This window comes from Abramis brama (assembly GCF_963993115.1).
Source record: "Abramis brama genome assembly, chromosome: 12".
In the NCBI taxonomy this organism is placed as follows: domain Eukaryota; kingdom Metazoa; phylum Chordata; class Actinopteri; order Cypriniformes; family Leuciscidae; genus Abramis; species Abramis brama.
The window spans coordinates 28,671,507-28,690,075 of NC_139974.1; the positions used below are offsets into that span (position 1 = coordinate 28,671,507).

Below are 18,569 nucleotides of genomic sequence, written 5' to 3' on the forward strand. Positions count from 1 at the left end.
ATTATTTTTGTTCTGACTGTAATAGTGCAATAGTACGAGTCTCCCAGGAGGAGCTTTGATTGACAGAGAAATTCACCAATGACCGTTTTACATCTCATCAGCTGGAGAATTACTAGCCAATAATCTCCTACCTCAGTGACACATTGTGTTTTCATCCCGCCCCACACTCGGGCACTGGCATATCGGTGGAAACCGCCCGGCAAAAGCGTTTTTTTTTAGTTCAGTTTTGGTTTCTGAATTTGGAGAATTATTCTCTATTCCTTCCTTGATGGATAATTTTCTATTGCGCGGGGTTTTATGTGTGTTAGTTGTTTGTATGTTGAGATCGTCAGCGCGTGGACGCAGTGATGTGCTCGAGCTCAGAGACGCGGACTTCGATTACCTCGCGCCCGAGCAGGAGACCATGCTGGTGAAGTTTTATGCACCATGGTGAGAGAATAATGTTTCATTTACTCATACAAACATGCAATTGATAATATTTTATTGTAAAATGATTATAAGAAGAGTGCATGCTTGCATTTGCAACTCACCGTACGGTGCTGCTGTATGTGATGGCGTGAGCTGTCCATGGTGCCTACATACAGCTGACAGAACGATGCAAGCTCGGTTCTCATAAGAACATTTGTTCATTTTCATAAAGCATTTTAAGGTTTTAGGAAAACCCGCAGTCCTGGGATAAGTAGCACCATTAATTTATCCATTGTTCTATTACAAGTTAATCATTCAGCAGCATTGTTGTCAATTTTTCCATAAATTCCAGCAGTTTTTGATTGTTTAGCTGCTCTGTTTTGTTTTCAGGTGTGGCCACTGTAAGAAACTCGCCCCTGAGTTTGAAAGTGCAGCTACTCGACTGAAGGGAACAGTAACTTTAGCCAAGGTGAATACAGTAGGAGAAGGAAATATCCACAATATCTGGATATCTTGGCTTGGATCACATTACAGGAATGTTCTGAGTTCAATACAAATGAGGCTGTTTTTAAAATGTGACATGCTGCCAATTAACACAGACGGTAATTTAAAATTTGTGGAAACAAAAACTTTAATGTTTACAGTGTTCTTAAAAGTGGAAGTCAGTAGGGCAAGACATTTCCTGGGATAAATGGTAAAATACACACAATTTTGAAAGTAATTAAATCTGATTCGTGTCCTAACCTTATTTGTGTAAAGTTATTTAAATCTTCATCTCAACATCTGTCATGAGTGATGACCGTGTAAAGTGCTGACTTTCACACAATGTGTGGAAGGAAACCAGAAAGAGCAAAAGCCAGCCACACATAAAATCATCCTCCCCGTTTAGACCGCTCAATTAACACCTTTAGTGTTGAAGAATAAATAGAAGTATTTTAACAAAAATGCAAGCTTCACATTTCTATCTTTAAAACCGCTGTAACATTGCATTGCTAGCACTGTATGCTTTACTATAAATGTAGTTTTTACAAAATGAGTTTGAAATTTTTGTTCTGTGGTGATCAAGCATTGTATTGTGTTGATAGAGCTCAACTTGATTTGAACCAGCAACATTTCATTAATGGAAACTGATCTTATGATCCAATATTAAGGAGCCTCATGTGATATAATAATGTTTATAAGTAGAGATTGCATGTTCTTCAGATGGTTTAAGGATCTGTGCCATTCTTTGTTCAGGTGGACTGTACTTCTAATACAGAGACCTGTAAGCAATATGGAGTTACTGGATACCCAACACTCAAAATATTTCGGAACGGACAGGAATCATCATCGTATGATGGTCCACGCTCAGCTGGTATTTGTTTTTAAGTTTTCCTGTATCATTTCAAATGATGTGTGCCATGAATGCAAATGCAACTTGGCTGGGGATGTCATAGTGGATGTATAATTTCCAAACAGATGGAATTGTGAACTATATGAAGAAACAGGCCGGGCCTGATTCTGTACCTCTGCAAAGTGAGCATGACCTGGAGAACTTTATAGACAACTTTGATGCCAGTGTAGTTGGTAAGTGCGTTTTATTGGCTTTGTTTGAACTTACTCTTAAAAAAAAAAGTATTATCTTGTGTAGATTCAAAATATGTAATACACTCTAAATGTAATAGTGAAATTTTATATTATGTACATTTAAATGCATAAATTCAGTAGATGGATGGATGGATGGATAGATTTGTCATTGTGTGGGGACATTGAAAAGTTGTTTAATGCTTTGGAGTAAAGGAGTAAATTGCAGAATAGCTTGCTTACCACAAATGAAAAGTTGTTATCTAAAGAAGAATGATTTTTTTTTTGCCCAGGAGTGTGGATGGATGGATGGATGGATGAGCATAATACATATTTTATTATTAATGTCTTGCATCGTTTCTTTTCTCTGTCCGTCTCTCAGGGTTCTTCTCAGGGACTGACAGCTCTCAACTCGCAGAGTTTCTTAAAGGAGCCAGTTTAATGAGGGAGAGTTTCCGCTTAGCCCACACCACAGACCTCCAGCTTGGAAACAAATATGGCGTCACATACGAGTAAGCAATGGGAGGAACTTCAACTGGTGGGTCGTGTCCCAAAAATTTAGTCACAGGTCTGCTTTAATAGGGGGAAACAGCGGTCGGAAAACAATGATAAATGCAAATCAACTAACAAATATTATTGTGAATAATAGCTAAATAAATAGGCTTATTTATGTTCCCATCATTTTTGCTGTTGATGTCAAATTTCATAATTAGAATCAGAATGAGCTTTATTGGCAAGTATGTTTACACACTCAAGGAATTTGTCAGGAGCTTCCAGTGCAGAAGAAAGTACAGACATAGTCCAGACATACGTAATATATATATATATATATATTATATATATATATATATATATATATATATATATATATATATTATATATACAGTATATGTAATGTAATTTGGGAGATACTCGCTAAATTAGACAGATGCCCACAATACAACTTAGTACATTAGGTTTGTTTGCATTAAAGATAAACTTTTATTCAGATGTAATAAATTGATCAAATGTGATATTAAACAAATAAATTTCAAATAAATGCTGTTCTTTTGAACTTTCTATTTATCAAAGAATCCCGAAAGAATCATGTTTTCCACAAAAATATTGGGCATCATAACCGTTTTCAACATGGATGATAATAAGAAATGTTCTAGAGCACCAAAAATCTGCATATTAGAATGATTTTTGAAGGATCATCTAAAAATTCAGCTTTGCCATTACAAGGGTAAATTACATTTTAAAAGTACATTAAAATAGAAGGCATTTGTTTGACATTCTTATAATATTGTTCAAATAAATGCAGCCTCGGTAAGCATAAAAATTAAAAACTTTTTTTTTTTTTAAACATTTAAAAAATCTTACTGACCCCAACTTTTATGGAGTGTTATGAGTGTTTATGGAGCCTCTAAAGGGACATCTCAAATTTGAGTTGGGAGGACAACATATATTTCAAAACTTTTGCTTTCCTCAGGGAAACAAAAGTTTTCAGAGGGAATGCAAAGTTTCTCAAACACAAAAATTTGGGGGAGAACGCAAAATCATTGACATAATTTTTCCATCACCATTTCCATTTAAGGGCTCTGTAAATGGCAGTGTAAATGAAGAAGATATTTTAAAAAAAATTGTTTTTTTCCTATTTAGACTGTAATCTTAATTGTCCATATTACTGGATCTTTTGATTTTAATCTTAATATTTGATGTTAAAGACTTGTTTGTTCACTAAATTGAAATGGTTCAATAAATTATTTCGGTACTTGTCTAAAATAAAATCTGGATTCTGAAGCAAAACCAGCTGAGAACCATTGTTCTGAACCAAAGCTGACAGTTAAGCTTGTTCAGGATACATTTTTTTTAAAGATTAATATTAAAATTATTATGCACTATTAAAAATCTGTAAACACTCTCCCTGCAGGTCCGTGCTTCTGTTCCGACCCCCCAGACTGAGCAGTACGTTTGAGGAGAGTGTGGTGCACCACACAGGATCAATGTCCGTCACAGGCCTGCGGCGCTTCATCAGAGACAACATGTGAGCAGACACTGATACGCCACACACTCGCACATAAGAAACACAGAGAGCAGGTGCTGAGATGTTGATTGCTTTTGCTCTGTAGTTTTGGCCTTTGTCCTCACCTGACCAAAGAGAACAAGGATTCGTTTAAAAAGAGGGATTTGTTGACCGCCTACTATGACTTGGATTATCTTCGCAATGCCAAAGGCTCCAACTATTGGAGAAACAGGTGGGTCATTCAGAATCAGTGAGCGAATATGTTTATTACAAAGTCATGAAGTACAAATCCTGAAAAGTTGGGACATTTTGTAAAAAGTTATAATATTAAGAATCTGTGATTTGTTAATTCTCTTTAGCTTTTATTTAACTGACAAAATTGCAAAGAAAAAATGTCCAATGTTTTCACTGGTCAAATTAATTGTATTTTGTAAATATAAACAAATTTTGATTTTGATGGCTGCAACACACACTCCAAAAAAGTTGGGACAGCGGCACAATAAATGTGAAAAGTCCACAGTTAGCAGGTCAACTGGTAGTACAGTAGGTGAGGTTATCTTGTTTGGGTATAAATGGAACATCCACCAAAGACTCATGGGTCACTTTGTGCCAAATGTGAGAGAATTGTCAAACATTTAAAAAATCACATTTCTCAATGCAAGATTGCAAATAATTTAGGTCTTTCGCCATCTACCATACATAATATTGTGAAAAGATTCAGGGAATCCAGAGAATCCAGTCTATGTAGGGCAAGGCATACCTCTGTTGAATGTGCGTGACCTTTGAGCCCTCGGATGGTATTGCATGAGAAACCATCATGCTACTGTTAAAGGAACATGCCGACTTTTTGGGACTTTAGCTTATTCACCGTATCCCCCAGAGTTAGATAAGTCCATACATACCCTTTTCATCTCCGTGCGTGCCGTAACTCTGTCTGACGCACCCACCGCTAGCCTAGCTTAGCACAAAGACTGGAGGTAAACGGCTCCAGCTAGCATACTGCTCCCAATAAGTGACAAAATAACGCCAACATTTTCCTATTTACATGTTGTGATTTGTATAGTCACAGTGTGTACAAATAACAAGGTCACATGAGACGCAGCCTTCTGAGAATATAGTTCCCAGTGTGTATACGGTTAGAAGATGGCTGTGTCTCTATATAGGTATATATAGGTATTATAGGTGGACCGTAGTGATTCAGGATAAGACAAAAATACAAAAATACGGTTTGGAAAATGGATTCATGATGTACTAGTCCTGTATGTATGGACTTATTTTATAATTTTTGTCCCTGAGTTTAAAAAAGTTGGCAGTGCAACCCCCTTTTTTCTGAGCATGTTATTGGCCAAGACTTTCCGTCCCTGGAATGAGCTTCTCGTCTTTTACAATCCTCTATAATAAACAGTAGATGGCATCATAAAGCCTGTTTTTTTCACAGATGATTGCTTTTAAAATATATTATTTGGGGTTTAAACCATTTTGCCCAAATAGAAGAAAAGAAATATCAGGTACAGTATCTTTAAGTTGGTCATTGAAAACTTAAAGATTCTTTGCACTTTTGAGAATTTGACAAAATGTCCCAACTTTTCTGAATTTGAGGTTGTACTTATCTGTCCTTCTCTGTCCCAACTACATTTAGAGTGCTAAAGGTGGCGTCTAAGTTCAGTTCTCAGGGCCTGTTGTATTCCGTGGCGAACCGTAATGACTTTATGGAGGAGCTTGAAGATGAGTTTGGTCTGGGTCCGTCAGATGGAGCTGAGCTGCCGGTTGTCACCATCAGGACACGAACAGGAAACAAATACACCATGCGGGAGGAGTTTACGTGAGTGCAAACACTTCATTATGATCCTAAAGGTTTTAGAACCTTTTTTTTTTGTTCTTCAAAGGAATTTGCATTAGTTGAGTCTAATTAGGTCATGCCATTACAAGCATCAACACCCAAAACACCATTTTTCATTTTCAACCGAGAAAACGAAGCGTGGAGTAATCTGATCACTCCGATAAGTCATCAGTTGTTTTCTAAAAACTTTTTTTAAAGAGTATTATATTATATTTCTTGCATATGATTATAACTGTTATTAAGTCAATTTAGATTGCAATTAATTTGTTTTTTTCTCAAATGCTCTTCTCTTAAAAATGCAGTGCACTAACTTTTAAATCTTTTCCCTGCAACGTTTTTAGAAAAAAGTTGCCAGCCAGCAACAACATTTTTGATCAAAAGAAAGAACAGAGCCTCTGCTTTTAAATTTTTATTTAAAAAGTTTTTAATTAATTTTTTTTTAAGCTGAGAAAATACAGTTTACAACGCGTATAAGCAATGCTTCTATTGCTTTGTTTCTGCTTTTTCTTCGCCTGTGTTTTGATTCAGAGATTCTTTCAGAAGGTGTGTAATAGCGCCTACTACTGGATAACACTGAAAACATGGATTGACGGAAAATTCTGTTTTAAAGGGACATTGTGTAGGAATTTTTCCCATCTAGCGGTGAAATTGTATTTTGCATTCAAACAAATAGTGCTCTCCAGCGCCTCGCATTTTCAAATGCGTGTTGCATCTACGGTAGCCGTTATGTACCAAAAAGCTATGACAGGATGTCTTATAGCACTTCATCGAGTTTTCCTTCGGGTGAACTGGTTTGTTATTTCAAACAAACTGCAACTTGACACAACGAACAAACGAATGTTACAGTTTTGAACAAACAAAACTTACAACCTTGTTTTTAGGGCCTTCTCTACTTAACTCAATAGCTGCTATTCATCAAAGAGCCTGTTTAACTTTTAACTATAAATGTTCTACTGTCTATATAATAAAGTTCACAACCAAGCAATGAAAAAAAGCTTGTAATTAACACTAGAAGTGCCATGGCGGTCATTTTGACCGTTTTGAATTTTATATCTGCAATAACTTTGGTGAAAAAATAAATAAAATCCTGCCGGTACCTGACTTTTCCTAAAAGTGTCTGTATTTTCATTTAAAATGTTTTTCATATAAATTACACATAAGGCAAAAAAACAAATGAACATATTTATTTATTTCGGCTATAGACGGTCATATTGACTGCACTGAATTTCGCGGTATTATTATAGGCTATACCAATATACACAACAATAAAATGTGGTAAAAAAAAATACACAAAACATATTCAACAACAAATCATTTAAATGTAATGATATTCAGAACAGAACAAGAATGAAAAAGTAACTATAAACAAGCCAAAATGAAATACTTTATAAGCGAAAGTGAAAGTAAGCGGCGTTAGGCTCACGTAACTCTCTAATTAGAATCAAAATGTTTCAACTTTGCGATGTATTTGGATGGTAAACTATTCTTTATTATAGGCTTTGTACTTCACTCACGTTCCAATATCGACGGAAAAAATCATCCTCTTCACACGCGCAAAAATGGTACGAATTGTACTAGGCTACTGACTATATAAACAGAGCAGTGGAATTTTTATATGTTAGGTTGACTATTTTATTATGGCTATAATGAACAGGCTGCAATGTCAAGATTACAATGCTTTATGGTGTGTGTGTGTGTGTGTAGGCGGGCGCGGGCGCGATCGAACAGTGGAAACATGAAAACATAGGCTACTCTGTCATTTTGTTCAGGACATCTACGGATATTATTTATTTATAAATGTATAATTAAACTTGTTTAAATGTACAGTTTGGTATTGTTTTTAAAAGATATCCTAATACAATAAATGCATTAATCTCTCAATTGGGTATTTATCATTAAAGATATAGAGTTTGGAATCTATGTGACCGCTTGCGGCAGTTCTAGTAGTTATGGAATTCTGGCACTTCTAGTGTTAAGACCGCGTAACATTGACTTACCTGTCGAGAAGAAAGCAGGCAACTTCAGCATCTCTTTTGAAAGCTTTCTCCTGCATTAGCTATCCCGACATTAACCCTTGTTTTTTGTAATCTCCGGTCACGTTTCCTTTTACGGTCTATTTTGGACTTTTTCGACGACGAGGACTCCTTATCCTGTGACTCAGCATATGTATGGTCCTCCATTATAAATAACCGTACAGTGCAGCCTTTTAAATTTGCCGGGGCAGTGACAAGCGCCTCTCACTGCTCTGCTCCTCCGCTTCTGCTGGCTTCAGTCACGTGACGCTGACTCTGAACGAAAACACGTTGTGGAAATGCGTTGGCTTAGTACTTTTTGTCCCTCTCTGCTATTATAGTTTTTCAAGATGGCGGAACTACATGGAAGCCTCCGTGGACCTACCCGTCCCATGTATATAAAGATAATAAATTCTTCATTTACGAGGATAAGTCAGATAATTAGCAGAGGTATTTGTATACCATTGAGGACATATTTATGAATAAAAATATTGATTTTAGATAATAAAATACCTAAAAACCTACACATTGTCCCTTTAATGGAAAACTCAATCAATGGTGGGGAAAGAGTTAATGTGTTCACATAAGAGAAACAAATCAGTGTTAAACATTTAATTTTAAGTTATTACACTATTGTTCAAAAGTTTGAGTTTAATGCTTGCATTGGGTTAGGATGCATTCAATTGATTAAAAGTGGCAGTAAATAATAATTTCTTTTTAAATCCTATTTTAAATGCACGCTGTTCTTTTGAACTTTCTATTTCTTATCAAAGAATCCTGATGGTTTCCCTAAAAATATTAGATGTTTTCTACATTGATGATAATAATAAGAAATGTTTCTTGAACAGCAAAATCAGCATATTGGAATGATTTCTGAAGGATCATGTGACACTGAAGACTGGAGTAATGATGCTGAAAATTCAGCTTTGCTATCACAGGAATAAATTACATTTTAAAATATATTCAAATAGAAAACTTTCACTGTAATATTACTGTTTTTACTGTATCTTTGATCAAATAAATGCAGCCTTTGTGAGCATATACCATTATCATACTTATTAATATATTAACATATTAATAAGACTGTTATCATAATATTGTTTAAATATAATAATATTCTTCATTTAGCTCTACCACAGCTAACATTGTGCAAACACTCCTACAGCATTTTGTGTTGTTATAGGCCTTCTAGGTCAGTGTGATTTAATTATGTCTGGTTTTAACTGTAAATATGGACCCTCCTCAGACGAGATGGCAAGTCTTTAGAGAGTTTTCTGGAAGACTATTTTGCTGGGCGACTAAAGCGCTATGTCAAATCAGAGCCTGTGCCTGCCAAAAACAACGGTCCGGTCAAGGTTAGTGAGATGTGTGTAATTAAAAGTCTTCATTTACAGTATCACTTCTCAGGCATTGAGTGGAGTTGATGTTGTTTGATGTTTGTGGGCAGGTGGTTGTGGCGGATACATTTGAAGAGATTGTTAATGACCAAGAGAAAGACGTGCTTATTGAGTTTTATGCTCCGTGGTGTGGCCATTGTAAAAAACTGGAGCCCAAATTTACAGAGCTTGGAGAACAGGTGAGCTTCACAGACATCAGTGTATGACTTCTATCTCTTTCTGAATTTCTTCTGATCCAGTTTTTCTGGTTTCTATGGTCTCTTAGCTGTACAGTGATCCCAATATTGTAATCGCCAAGATGGATGCAACTGCCAATGATGTCCCACAGGGCTATGACGTGCAAGGGCATGTATTCACATCTTATCACTCATCCTCAAATCTTTTATATTCATTTTAGTATCCATTGTTAATTTTTTGTTATTGTTTTGCAGATTTCCTGCAATATATTTTGCCGCTGCTGGACGGAAGAATGAGCCAAAACGTTACGAGGTAGTGTTTATTTCAACCATCTTACGGTGTACAATATGGCTATCATGTTCATATAATTGTCATTATGAACATTAATTGTTTGTATTTTGGTTGTCACCTTTCAGGGAGCCCGTGAAGTGAAGGATTTCATCAGCTTCCTGAAGCGCGAGGCGTCCAAACCTCTTGTCCTAAACGGAGTCAAGGAAGAGCTGTAAACATTAAAGGGAAAATTGACATATGTTGTGAATTTTTGTTCATAAAAAGTGGAGAATTCCGTGGAATTCTGCTATGGATCAGCCATGCATATCAAATCAAATTAATTGGCAACATTCAAATAAATAAAAATTCTCTCTAATTCATATTGTCTTTGTGTGATAGAAAATAGAGCTGATTGCTAATTACACTAGAGTCCTGTTTTTGTTGCATGAGCTTCACTGCTTTGTTCTTTGTTGTTTTGATGCTCAGTTCCATCTGTGCATCTACTGGTCCATCTGCATTAATTACTGCTGTTGTTTTAACATACATTTACAAAAAGACCTATATTCATGATTCATACTAATCCGATTTCATGCAATAGATGGAATGGTAATTGGTTTAAACCTCAGTTTGTGGAGTATCAGCATATGGAGCATTATTATGTTTATAGTCATAATTTCCAGTCGCCCTGAGCCAATCATATGGAATGGCATCTTTAACCCATGCAGGGTTTCTTAATCTAGGACTAAAGTCTCTGCTAGGACGTAGTCTCATTTAGTTCAAATGACAAATTGCTATTCTAAATTCTGTTGAAATGGGTTGAAAAATTGGTTGTTTAATGATTATTTGTTGACGATTTATGTAATTTGGGTGTGTATTTACAAAGTAAATGTTGTCCTGTCACTTTAGTACTTTTTCTATTATATGTATGCCTTAAGGTTAGATGTTTGACATCTAAATGAAGCTTTCTGTTCAGCAAGCTAGGTACTCCTTGATGAACAGGAAATGCGGAACAAAGAAATTCAAGTGTTTATTAAAAGGAAAATTACTTTGGTCAGCTTTTTCTTTAATGTTTGAAACCAAAATGTGTTAATCTGAGACTTGTTGCATGAAGCTGGTTTCATTTTTAGGGTTCATCGTCATGGTAATCTATAAAACACTGCTAACCTGCTCCAGAACAGGTTTGATTCTGGGTTAGAGATTGCCACCCAAAACTGGTCCATTCAGCCGTGAGTAAATGGACATATAATCTGATGTAATAAAGTGAAAGTGAATAAGCACCGAGGCTATCAAGTTCCAAAATAAACCATAAAAGTAGTCCATGATTTGGGAATATATACCACAGGATATGGAAAAGAGCCAGGATCTTGCATACATTTTTGCGCTCCATGGAAGCCATACAATTTTAGAAATGCATTAGAGTAAGTACATGACATATATAAACACATATGTAGGACTCGCACACAGCTTATAGGAAAAGACATTTATTGTGAATTCTGAACCCTGGTTCCTCAACAGCTGTAAAGAAAGAAAAAACATTCAACAGGATCAAAAAAAATATATATCACTCACAAAAAAAAATACATCCAATGCATTCAAAACTGATTTATATATTCTACTCTTATGCCTTTCTACCAGAAGAAATACTTTAAACAAGAAAAACCTGGGCCCATACCAAATTAAAAAAAACATCCTAATTGCGGTTCTGTGGTAAATCTAGTAAAAGCTCTCTGAAGTCATCTTGACACTGGAGGAACTTAACAGGTTGGCGTCGTTCTGAAGAGAAGTGCAGGACTGATTGTAAAAAAACAAAACCATAACACTTGTCATCTAATTAAGACAGAGAGTTTCCTGTTTGCGTTTGTGTCTTCCCATTCCTGGTCTTTTCTAATACATGCACTGAAAGCTTGCAGCCTGTCAACAAAGAACAGTCATAAACAATCCCAGCAATATTACTCAAACAAGTCCCAAAATATACTGCCTTTTTCATGCAACAGCCATTTTAAAGTAAGCCAAATATCTGGTCGAACAGAGGAGGGGATTGAACGATGATATAACTGCGGTTTTGATGATCGATCAACCATAATATTTTATATTCAAAGTCTACCATACATTACACCATGAACTGATGAGATATCAATTCATGATGGCCTTGTAAGTGAACATTACTTTACTTTAGTGAACTAAAACAAACAGGACCAGAGAGTGAGCAGAGCCATCCTACAGGAATCTATCTTTAATTATAACTTTATTTTCTATGTGGAAGATAAGAACTGAAATAGTTTTACAAGGAAAACCCCATTTTCTGTACAGTATTTCAGAGGTAAGGTTTTCATTTCTCCCCAGAGTGTTTTATAGTCTCACTCTCTCCATATTTGAATGTTAGTCTTAGTCGAATCTAAAATTGTAGGAGAAGAGTGAAGCCATGTTGACGGACACACAACACACCCCATCCCGCCCCATCCCGCCCTGCTCAGGTTCTTAGCGGATCGCTTTGACGGGACTCTTGAAGCTGGAGGCTGCCTGCAGCTGTAGCTGGTAAGCCATTGGATGAATCTTGAAACCATAAAGCCTGCAAGAGGAGAACGACAGTACTGAGAAACTATGATGAAAATGAACCATTTTTTGCGATATCAGAAAATCAATTTAGGCAAAGCAGCAAGTGACTCCCACATAAAGGTAGGACAAACCTGGGCACAAACTGGTTGGCAGGCCTCTTTGGCCGGTACTCGGGATGCACCATGAACAGCATGTGGGGGAAGCCAGTGCCAAAATAAGCTCCGTCGGTGTGATGGTGCCTGGACGACTTTGGCGTGTACACATCCATACACTTAGGGCAGTAGAGCTTCACCATGGCCTCACCAGGTATGTCAGAGAGCCCTGGATAGAGAAAAACACAGACGGACAGATGCTAGATTCACTGTGGTGTACATCATGTGATCGCTGGGGTGCACACAGACCTGCTCTAACACAACCATATAGAGCTATTTAGCGAACTTAAGAAATGTCAAAATGACATGGAATCAAGAAAGGATTGAATACAAAAAAATGTAGGGCAAAAACAGACTTTGTCTATAAGGAATTCAGATTGAGGATAGGTCACGTTTTAGAAGCAAAGAAATGCATTACTTTTTAATAAGGAAGCACCAATAAAGATTCTTTTCAGCCGATAGTAATTACAAGTTTCTTATGTTGAACGGCCGATGTCGACCTGATCTCTCTCTCTTTTTTTAAATACTGTTGTTTGGTTAAGCAATACTATCAATATTTATAGTCATTTTAAGTTATATTTTATCCACCAATTATACCTAAATACGCAATATTGAGGATTTTTCTTTATTTATAATTAATTACACTCCCTGCTTTTTTAATTGGTTGAACAATGGCAATATGAGCTTTTTTTGCAGTGTTGCCATGACTGCTTATTGTATGGTGTATCTGGGAGTCAAATGGTCCCGTGTACATTCTCCTAAAGCATGAAAACTGGGCTGGTGTACCTTTCAAGTGAAATCAGCTAATACTGATCAGAGCAAATCACAAAAAAAAAAAACAATCACAATAATCCCAAGTAAATGGGGTCAGATACCCACCAATAGGCAGCATTGGCTGATTCTCACAGTAAACACGAGGACAATAGCCAAAGTCTCCCTGCTGATACTTCTCCAGCTGCAAGAGAAAACAAGCACATCATCATTCATATGAAGCCGAAAAAATTCATTGTGTCTTCCTCTAATGAAATAACACTACGTACCATCTGGGCAATGCCACGGTTAGTGAGGATATAGCGTGCATGGATCAGTCCATAGAGCATCTCAGCAGCCTGCTCAATCAGGTCACTCTGGTTGGGGTTATCCTCCAGCTCCTCATCTGACACACACAATAACACCTCCATAACACGACTAGGAAATCACAATGCTTCAAGTTGGCATGAGACAAATTTTGATAATTTTTTCTTCTTGTGATGCATTTCCAAGTGAAACAGCTCATCAAACTAAATAACTGCTGCAAAGGTTTCATGTGAATGACAGATTGCTGGAGGAATTATTGTCGTTAATGTGCTTGATTAAAGATTATGAGAACACATTATTTGTGCATTTTAAATAACGATAACACACAGATAAATCATCTATAATAAATACTGAAACATGCTATAAAAAAATGGCCCATTTTGATTTCATGGTGGCTAAAATAGATGGGGAAATGCAGGTCACCTCTAGTATGATTTAGAGGGTTCAAAAGCATTTCAAACGCATTCATGATTTATCTGGATCATATTCAGATCAAGCAGAACATACTAAGTTAGGAATTTTTTTAAAAACATTTTTGCTTTAGGTAGACAATTATGACTATTACTATATGTGTGCATTAAACAAGTAATTGTCCAAGATTCATGGATCAAAGCGATTCATGGATTTGGATTAAAAGATCTTCTTGTCTAAAACTAAATTTTGAATGTGCCTGGTTGGTTGTATGTATAGCATAAAGTCCAGCACATGGTTGCACGAAAAGTTCAAGTTGCAATGTAAAGGAAGCAGCGACAGATCCATTCTTCCGTATTGTGACGTACACTTACAGAAAAAGTAACAAAAATGTAGGGCAGTGACTTCAATCCAACAGTTGTTTAGGGCTGGGACGGTATGGATTTTTTCTTACCGCGGTTGAAAAGCAAGAAATTCCCGTGGTATAGCGGTAAACCGCTTTAAATCAACCAACCCCATCTTTTGATGGATTCAAGGTTTTCTAAACAAAACTTATGTAAGACACAATGTCATTAGACACAATCCATGTCATTAGAATCAATGTAATTAGACACAACGTGCACACATGTGCAGGCCAATGCTTTTTTTTTTTTTTTTTTTGCGGTGATGACGGTGACGAGCTCAGACCCGCGGTAGGCATCATGTGACCGCGGTATTGCGGTAATGCGGTAACCGCCCCAGCCCTACAGTTGTTTATTAGATGGATGAAGATTTGAATGTGTAATTGCAGTTAATTGTAAAAACAAACAAAAAAGGGGTGGGGGCAGAGTTTAATTGGACTAAATGGAGAAGTCCAGCATATGCCACCAGAGGGAAGGCTGACATCTCACTGGAAGATCGAATTGATAAATTACGAGCCCAAAGTGGGTTTGTGTCAAAAACTAAATCACTGACCAGGTTCCAGATCCAGGATCATGTCAAGGGCTTGTCTGTAATGGGGGACTTGCTCATTGAGTCCCGTGAGATTAAACTTGTCCTGAATGTAGTCCTCATCTACCTGTATGGAGTGAAGAGAGATATACATTATTCCAACAAATATGAAGATAATAGCAGGTTCATCTATTGTTCTCGAAAATGACAGATTACATCTACCTTAATTTTATGAGTGATTCAGAGACAGTTTACGAGGGTTTTCTATGTCAGGGGTTTCGGGACCTCCAGGGGGCCGCAAAGGAGTAGTGGCTTTCGCACCGGGTAGTTCTAGGAACTAGCCATCATGGCGGTCCCCCGAGAACTACATTTTCCCCTAGGGCCATTTCTCTGGTTGCGTTCGCACCAAGGTTATAATCGTTAACGAAAACGAACGAAAAAACGAAAACTAGGTGGGAAAAAACATTGTCGTTAACTGAAATAAAAATAAAAACGAGGCATTACAGAAAAACGATAACTAACTAAAACTGTAATGTGTGTTTGGCAAAACTAACTAAAATAAAATAATAGAGTAAATGTCCTTAGTTTTCGTCTTTGTCAAGGTCTTTCATTTTTTAACGCTATTTAAAACACGCAGCGTTTCCCCCTCTGGATTTTGTAAGAGGTAAAGGAATTTCAATGGGGTGTGAATTTTTTTTCTAAAATGTTATGTTTTTGTTGAGTTATTATTACACAATACTTTTTCTGACCTTTTTGAATCTTGCCCCTGACAAATAACCCAAATTACAAAAAAAGACTAAAACTAACACTAAAACTAATAAAAACTAAACTAAAACTAAGCATTTTCAAAAAACAAAAACTAAACTAAACTAGCAAACCCACTTTAAAAACTAATTAAAACTAAACTGAATTTGAAAACAAAAAGTCAAAACGAAATAAAAATAAAAACTAATGAAAAATGCAAAACTATAATAACCCTGGTTCGCACGAGCAGTAGGAACTTCACTTACGTCCTGATGCAGGGCTTTTATTTTCACAGAGCTAAGAACATCAGAGCCTGAGCACACAGTGCTCCCATTCTCCATCTTCATTAGTTTACCATCTGTTTAACAGTCCTATCTAATTCTTTGTTGGATAGAACTGTTAAACCTTTTAAACCGGCTGTGTCGTCGCCGACACAAACCAGCAAGCTGTATTCCTTTTACCGTAACTCTTCAACCGTTTGCACCATCAAAACCATTCAAATTGCCCCTGACAGTAGACAACATGCGCTTTTCAGCAATATACGGCTTATTACAGTAATTTCATGCTTTCCGTCAGCAAATGACAGCAGCTTTCTGGCAGAGCGGGAAGGAATGATTTGAACAGAGATACGAAGTGCGGCAGGTTAGAGTGTTTTGGATTGCATAAAATAATAAAAGAAACAAACAAACACATGACGAAAGAAGAGGGGATTGGGATGATTTTTAATTCAACTTGAAAGTTACCCTTTCACATATCTTAGCATGTGGTGTGTGCCTGTGTATGTGTGCCTATGTACGCATGCATTTGTATATGTGTGTGCATGTATGAAGTGTCCTGAAAATTCTTGTATACATGTATTATAGTTAATTTTTCAACTTTAAAGTGTTAGTTTCTTTCGTTCATGATTTTTCAGTTTTTTTCTAAATAAAAATAAGTACATTTTTTCTCGTTTATTTATTTTTGTCTATTTAAATTCTATTTACAAACTCACCACACACAGTAATGGTCAATAACTGTAATTTGTTGAAAGCTATTTTTCTTCTGAAAAAGATGACACCTTGCATCTCGGTCCATCTATCGCTGTTTTCCACGTTCGTGAATCGTGGAGTTAGTTTGTAGAGTAAGTATGTAAACATGGCTTTTTTAAATTGGCGGGTCCGGTGTTTCGTATGACATGCGTTCGGCCAATCAACGTACACTTACAATAGTTCCTATTGTGCGGGGTTAGAACCTACTCTGAAGTAGAAGATAATTTAGTCCCCCAAAAAGGTGTCCTAGAACTAAAATCATTCCCAGTTCCTGCAGTGCAAACACACCAAAAAACGAGTACTCCCGCTAATAGTTACAGGAACAACGAAAACGCTCCTCCAGTGCGAAAACCCCTAGTGACAGGGGGTCTGTGGAAAGTCTAGAGAAAAACTATAACAAATAAATTAAGATTAAAATAAGTAAACTAGACAAATTCATTAAAAAATTATGATTATAATAAAATATTAGTTATTAAGCTTAGATTAAACAAAAACAGATTAATTTAAATACATTAGATTAAAATTAAATAACGAAATACATAGAGAGTAGGAATAAAATATAATAATGTAACTTGACAAAGCAATTTCAGATTTATACTATTTATATTTCAGTGTATAAATCGGGCATTTATAAAGATGCCTTTTTAATTTGAGGTTGGGGTCTGGGAAAGCTTGTACTTAGTCCTTTAAATTATTTTATTTCTACACACATTATTACAACTTCTATTGTCATCTCAAGAGGGCGGTGCTCGTGTCTGATAAGGTTTCAACCCTGTTGCTTATTTCTAATCAATATTTACGCTCCCTGGTATGCCTTTTAATGGCTATTATACAAAAAAAGAAACGAATACAAACCTCACAGAAGAACTCGTTTCCCCGTAGACCACAAAACCAAGAAATCCACGACACTTCCTCTGAGCTACTCATGTTGGGAAACTGTAGACGAGATGAGAGCAACATTAAGCGAATAAAATAACAAAGACCATTACTGCCTAAAAAGGGTCATTTTCTAATGATGATATACAATAAAAATGAGTTCTAATGCTGCGTTAATATGTTTAACGCAAGTACAGGTTTATAACAAATTGATTGTTTTCACGTAAACAATTGACTGGACTGGCCTGACGCACGCTAACATAGCCTGATGCTTAGGGGTTATCTTATGCTTAGTGTTGTCGCCGAGTCAATAAAATGCATATGGACATTTTTTTTAATCCGCAGTCTAAAAACATTGGTGCGTTAAAATGACGCGTTTGTATCTTGTCAAATGTCCATTTTGTAGTTTGTGTACTCAGCTAACGCAAGATGAGCTTAGCATGCCGCTGCTAGCTAACACTTAAAACTAGGCCGCAGCAAATTTGCCGACTGCCCCTAAACATTTGTCAAACAAATATTGTCCTAACACGTAAAACTAGCAACGAAATCGCACGAATAACTGAAAACCACACAAATATCGAAACTACTACATATTTCTGTCCATTACATTGATTAAAGCGCTTATTCGTGTTACCTCAAGGATCTCCCGGGGTCGATGTTAGCCGCAGCGATACAACTGCACGCTGATTGGAGGCTTCTGTTCTACGGCACGTCATCATGAGGCGGGTCACTTCCGGTCTCTCAATCCTGATCTAGTAGGAATTGTAGTCTTTATAATCTGAGTTTTTCCACTTTCAATGTTTTGAGTTTTAGAATAAACCAAGTATTCATTTTATATATTACTATAATCAAATATTGACGTAATCGAATAATATTGCAAAACTGGCATTTAAAATTTATGTGAAGATATGCAAAGATATTCTTATTTCTCCTTAATCCTCCTGGAATGCGGCAAAACATTTACTCAATGCATTTACTTTATAGAAAAATGTGTTCATTTTAATTTAGGTGTAAATATATATAAATATACATATATATATAGTAAATCAATGAAATGACAATGGACATGGTAAGCAAAAAGAAAGAAAAATTACTTTAATCCCCCTTTTAAAAACTCTTAATG

At 36.3% G+C, this 18,569-nt stretch overlaps 2 protein-coding genes across 2 annotated transcripts; one reads left to right on the forward strand and one right to left on the reverse strand.

Annotated features, from left to right (window-relative positions):
• The first annotated feature begins 129 nt into the window (after nt 1-129).
• On the forward strand, nt 130-10,048 carry pdia8 (protein disulfide isomerase family A, member 8). Its single transcript, XM_084130321.1, has 13 exons — nt 130-429; nt 799-877; nt 1,645-1,762; nt 1,867-1,974; nt 2,354-2,483; nt 3,884-3,997; nt 4,083-4,208; nt 5,616-5,798; nt 9,075-9,183; nt 9,276-9,404; nt 9,491-9,570; nt 9,657-9,714; nt 9,819-10,048. Exons 1-13 carry the CDS (start codon nt 269-271, stop codon nt 9,906-9,908), a joined length of 1,485 nt encoding a protein of 494 aa, XP_083986447.1. The 5' UTR covers nt 130-268; the 3' UTR covers nt 9,909-10,048.
• A 1,089-nt stretch (nt 10,049-11,137) lies between these two features.
• On the reverse strand, nt 11,138-18,187 carry csnk2b (casein kinase 2, beta polypeptide). Its single transcript, XM_084130325.1, has 7 exons — nt 18,081-18,187; nt 17,426-17,506; nt 14,823-14,925; nt 13,421-13,536; nt 13,260-13,335; nt 12,360-12,549; nt 11,138-12,241 (listed from the first exon to the last, which is right to left on the reverse strand). Exons 2-7 carry the CDS (start codon nt 17,495-17,497, stop codon nt 12,151-12,153), a joined length of 648 nt encoding a protein of 215 aa, XP_083986451.1. The 5' UTR covers nt 17,498-17,506; nt 18,081-18,187; the 3' UTR covers nt 11,138-12,150.
• Between the last annotated feature and the right edge of the window lie 382 nt (nt 18,188-18,569).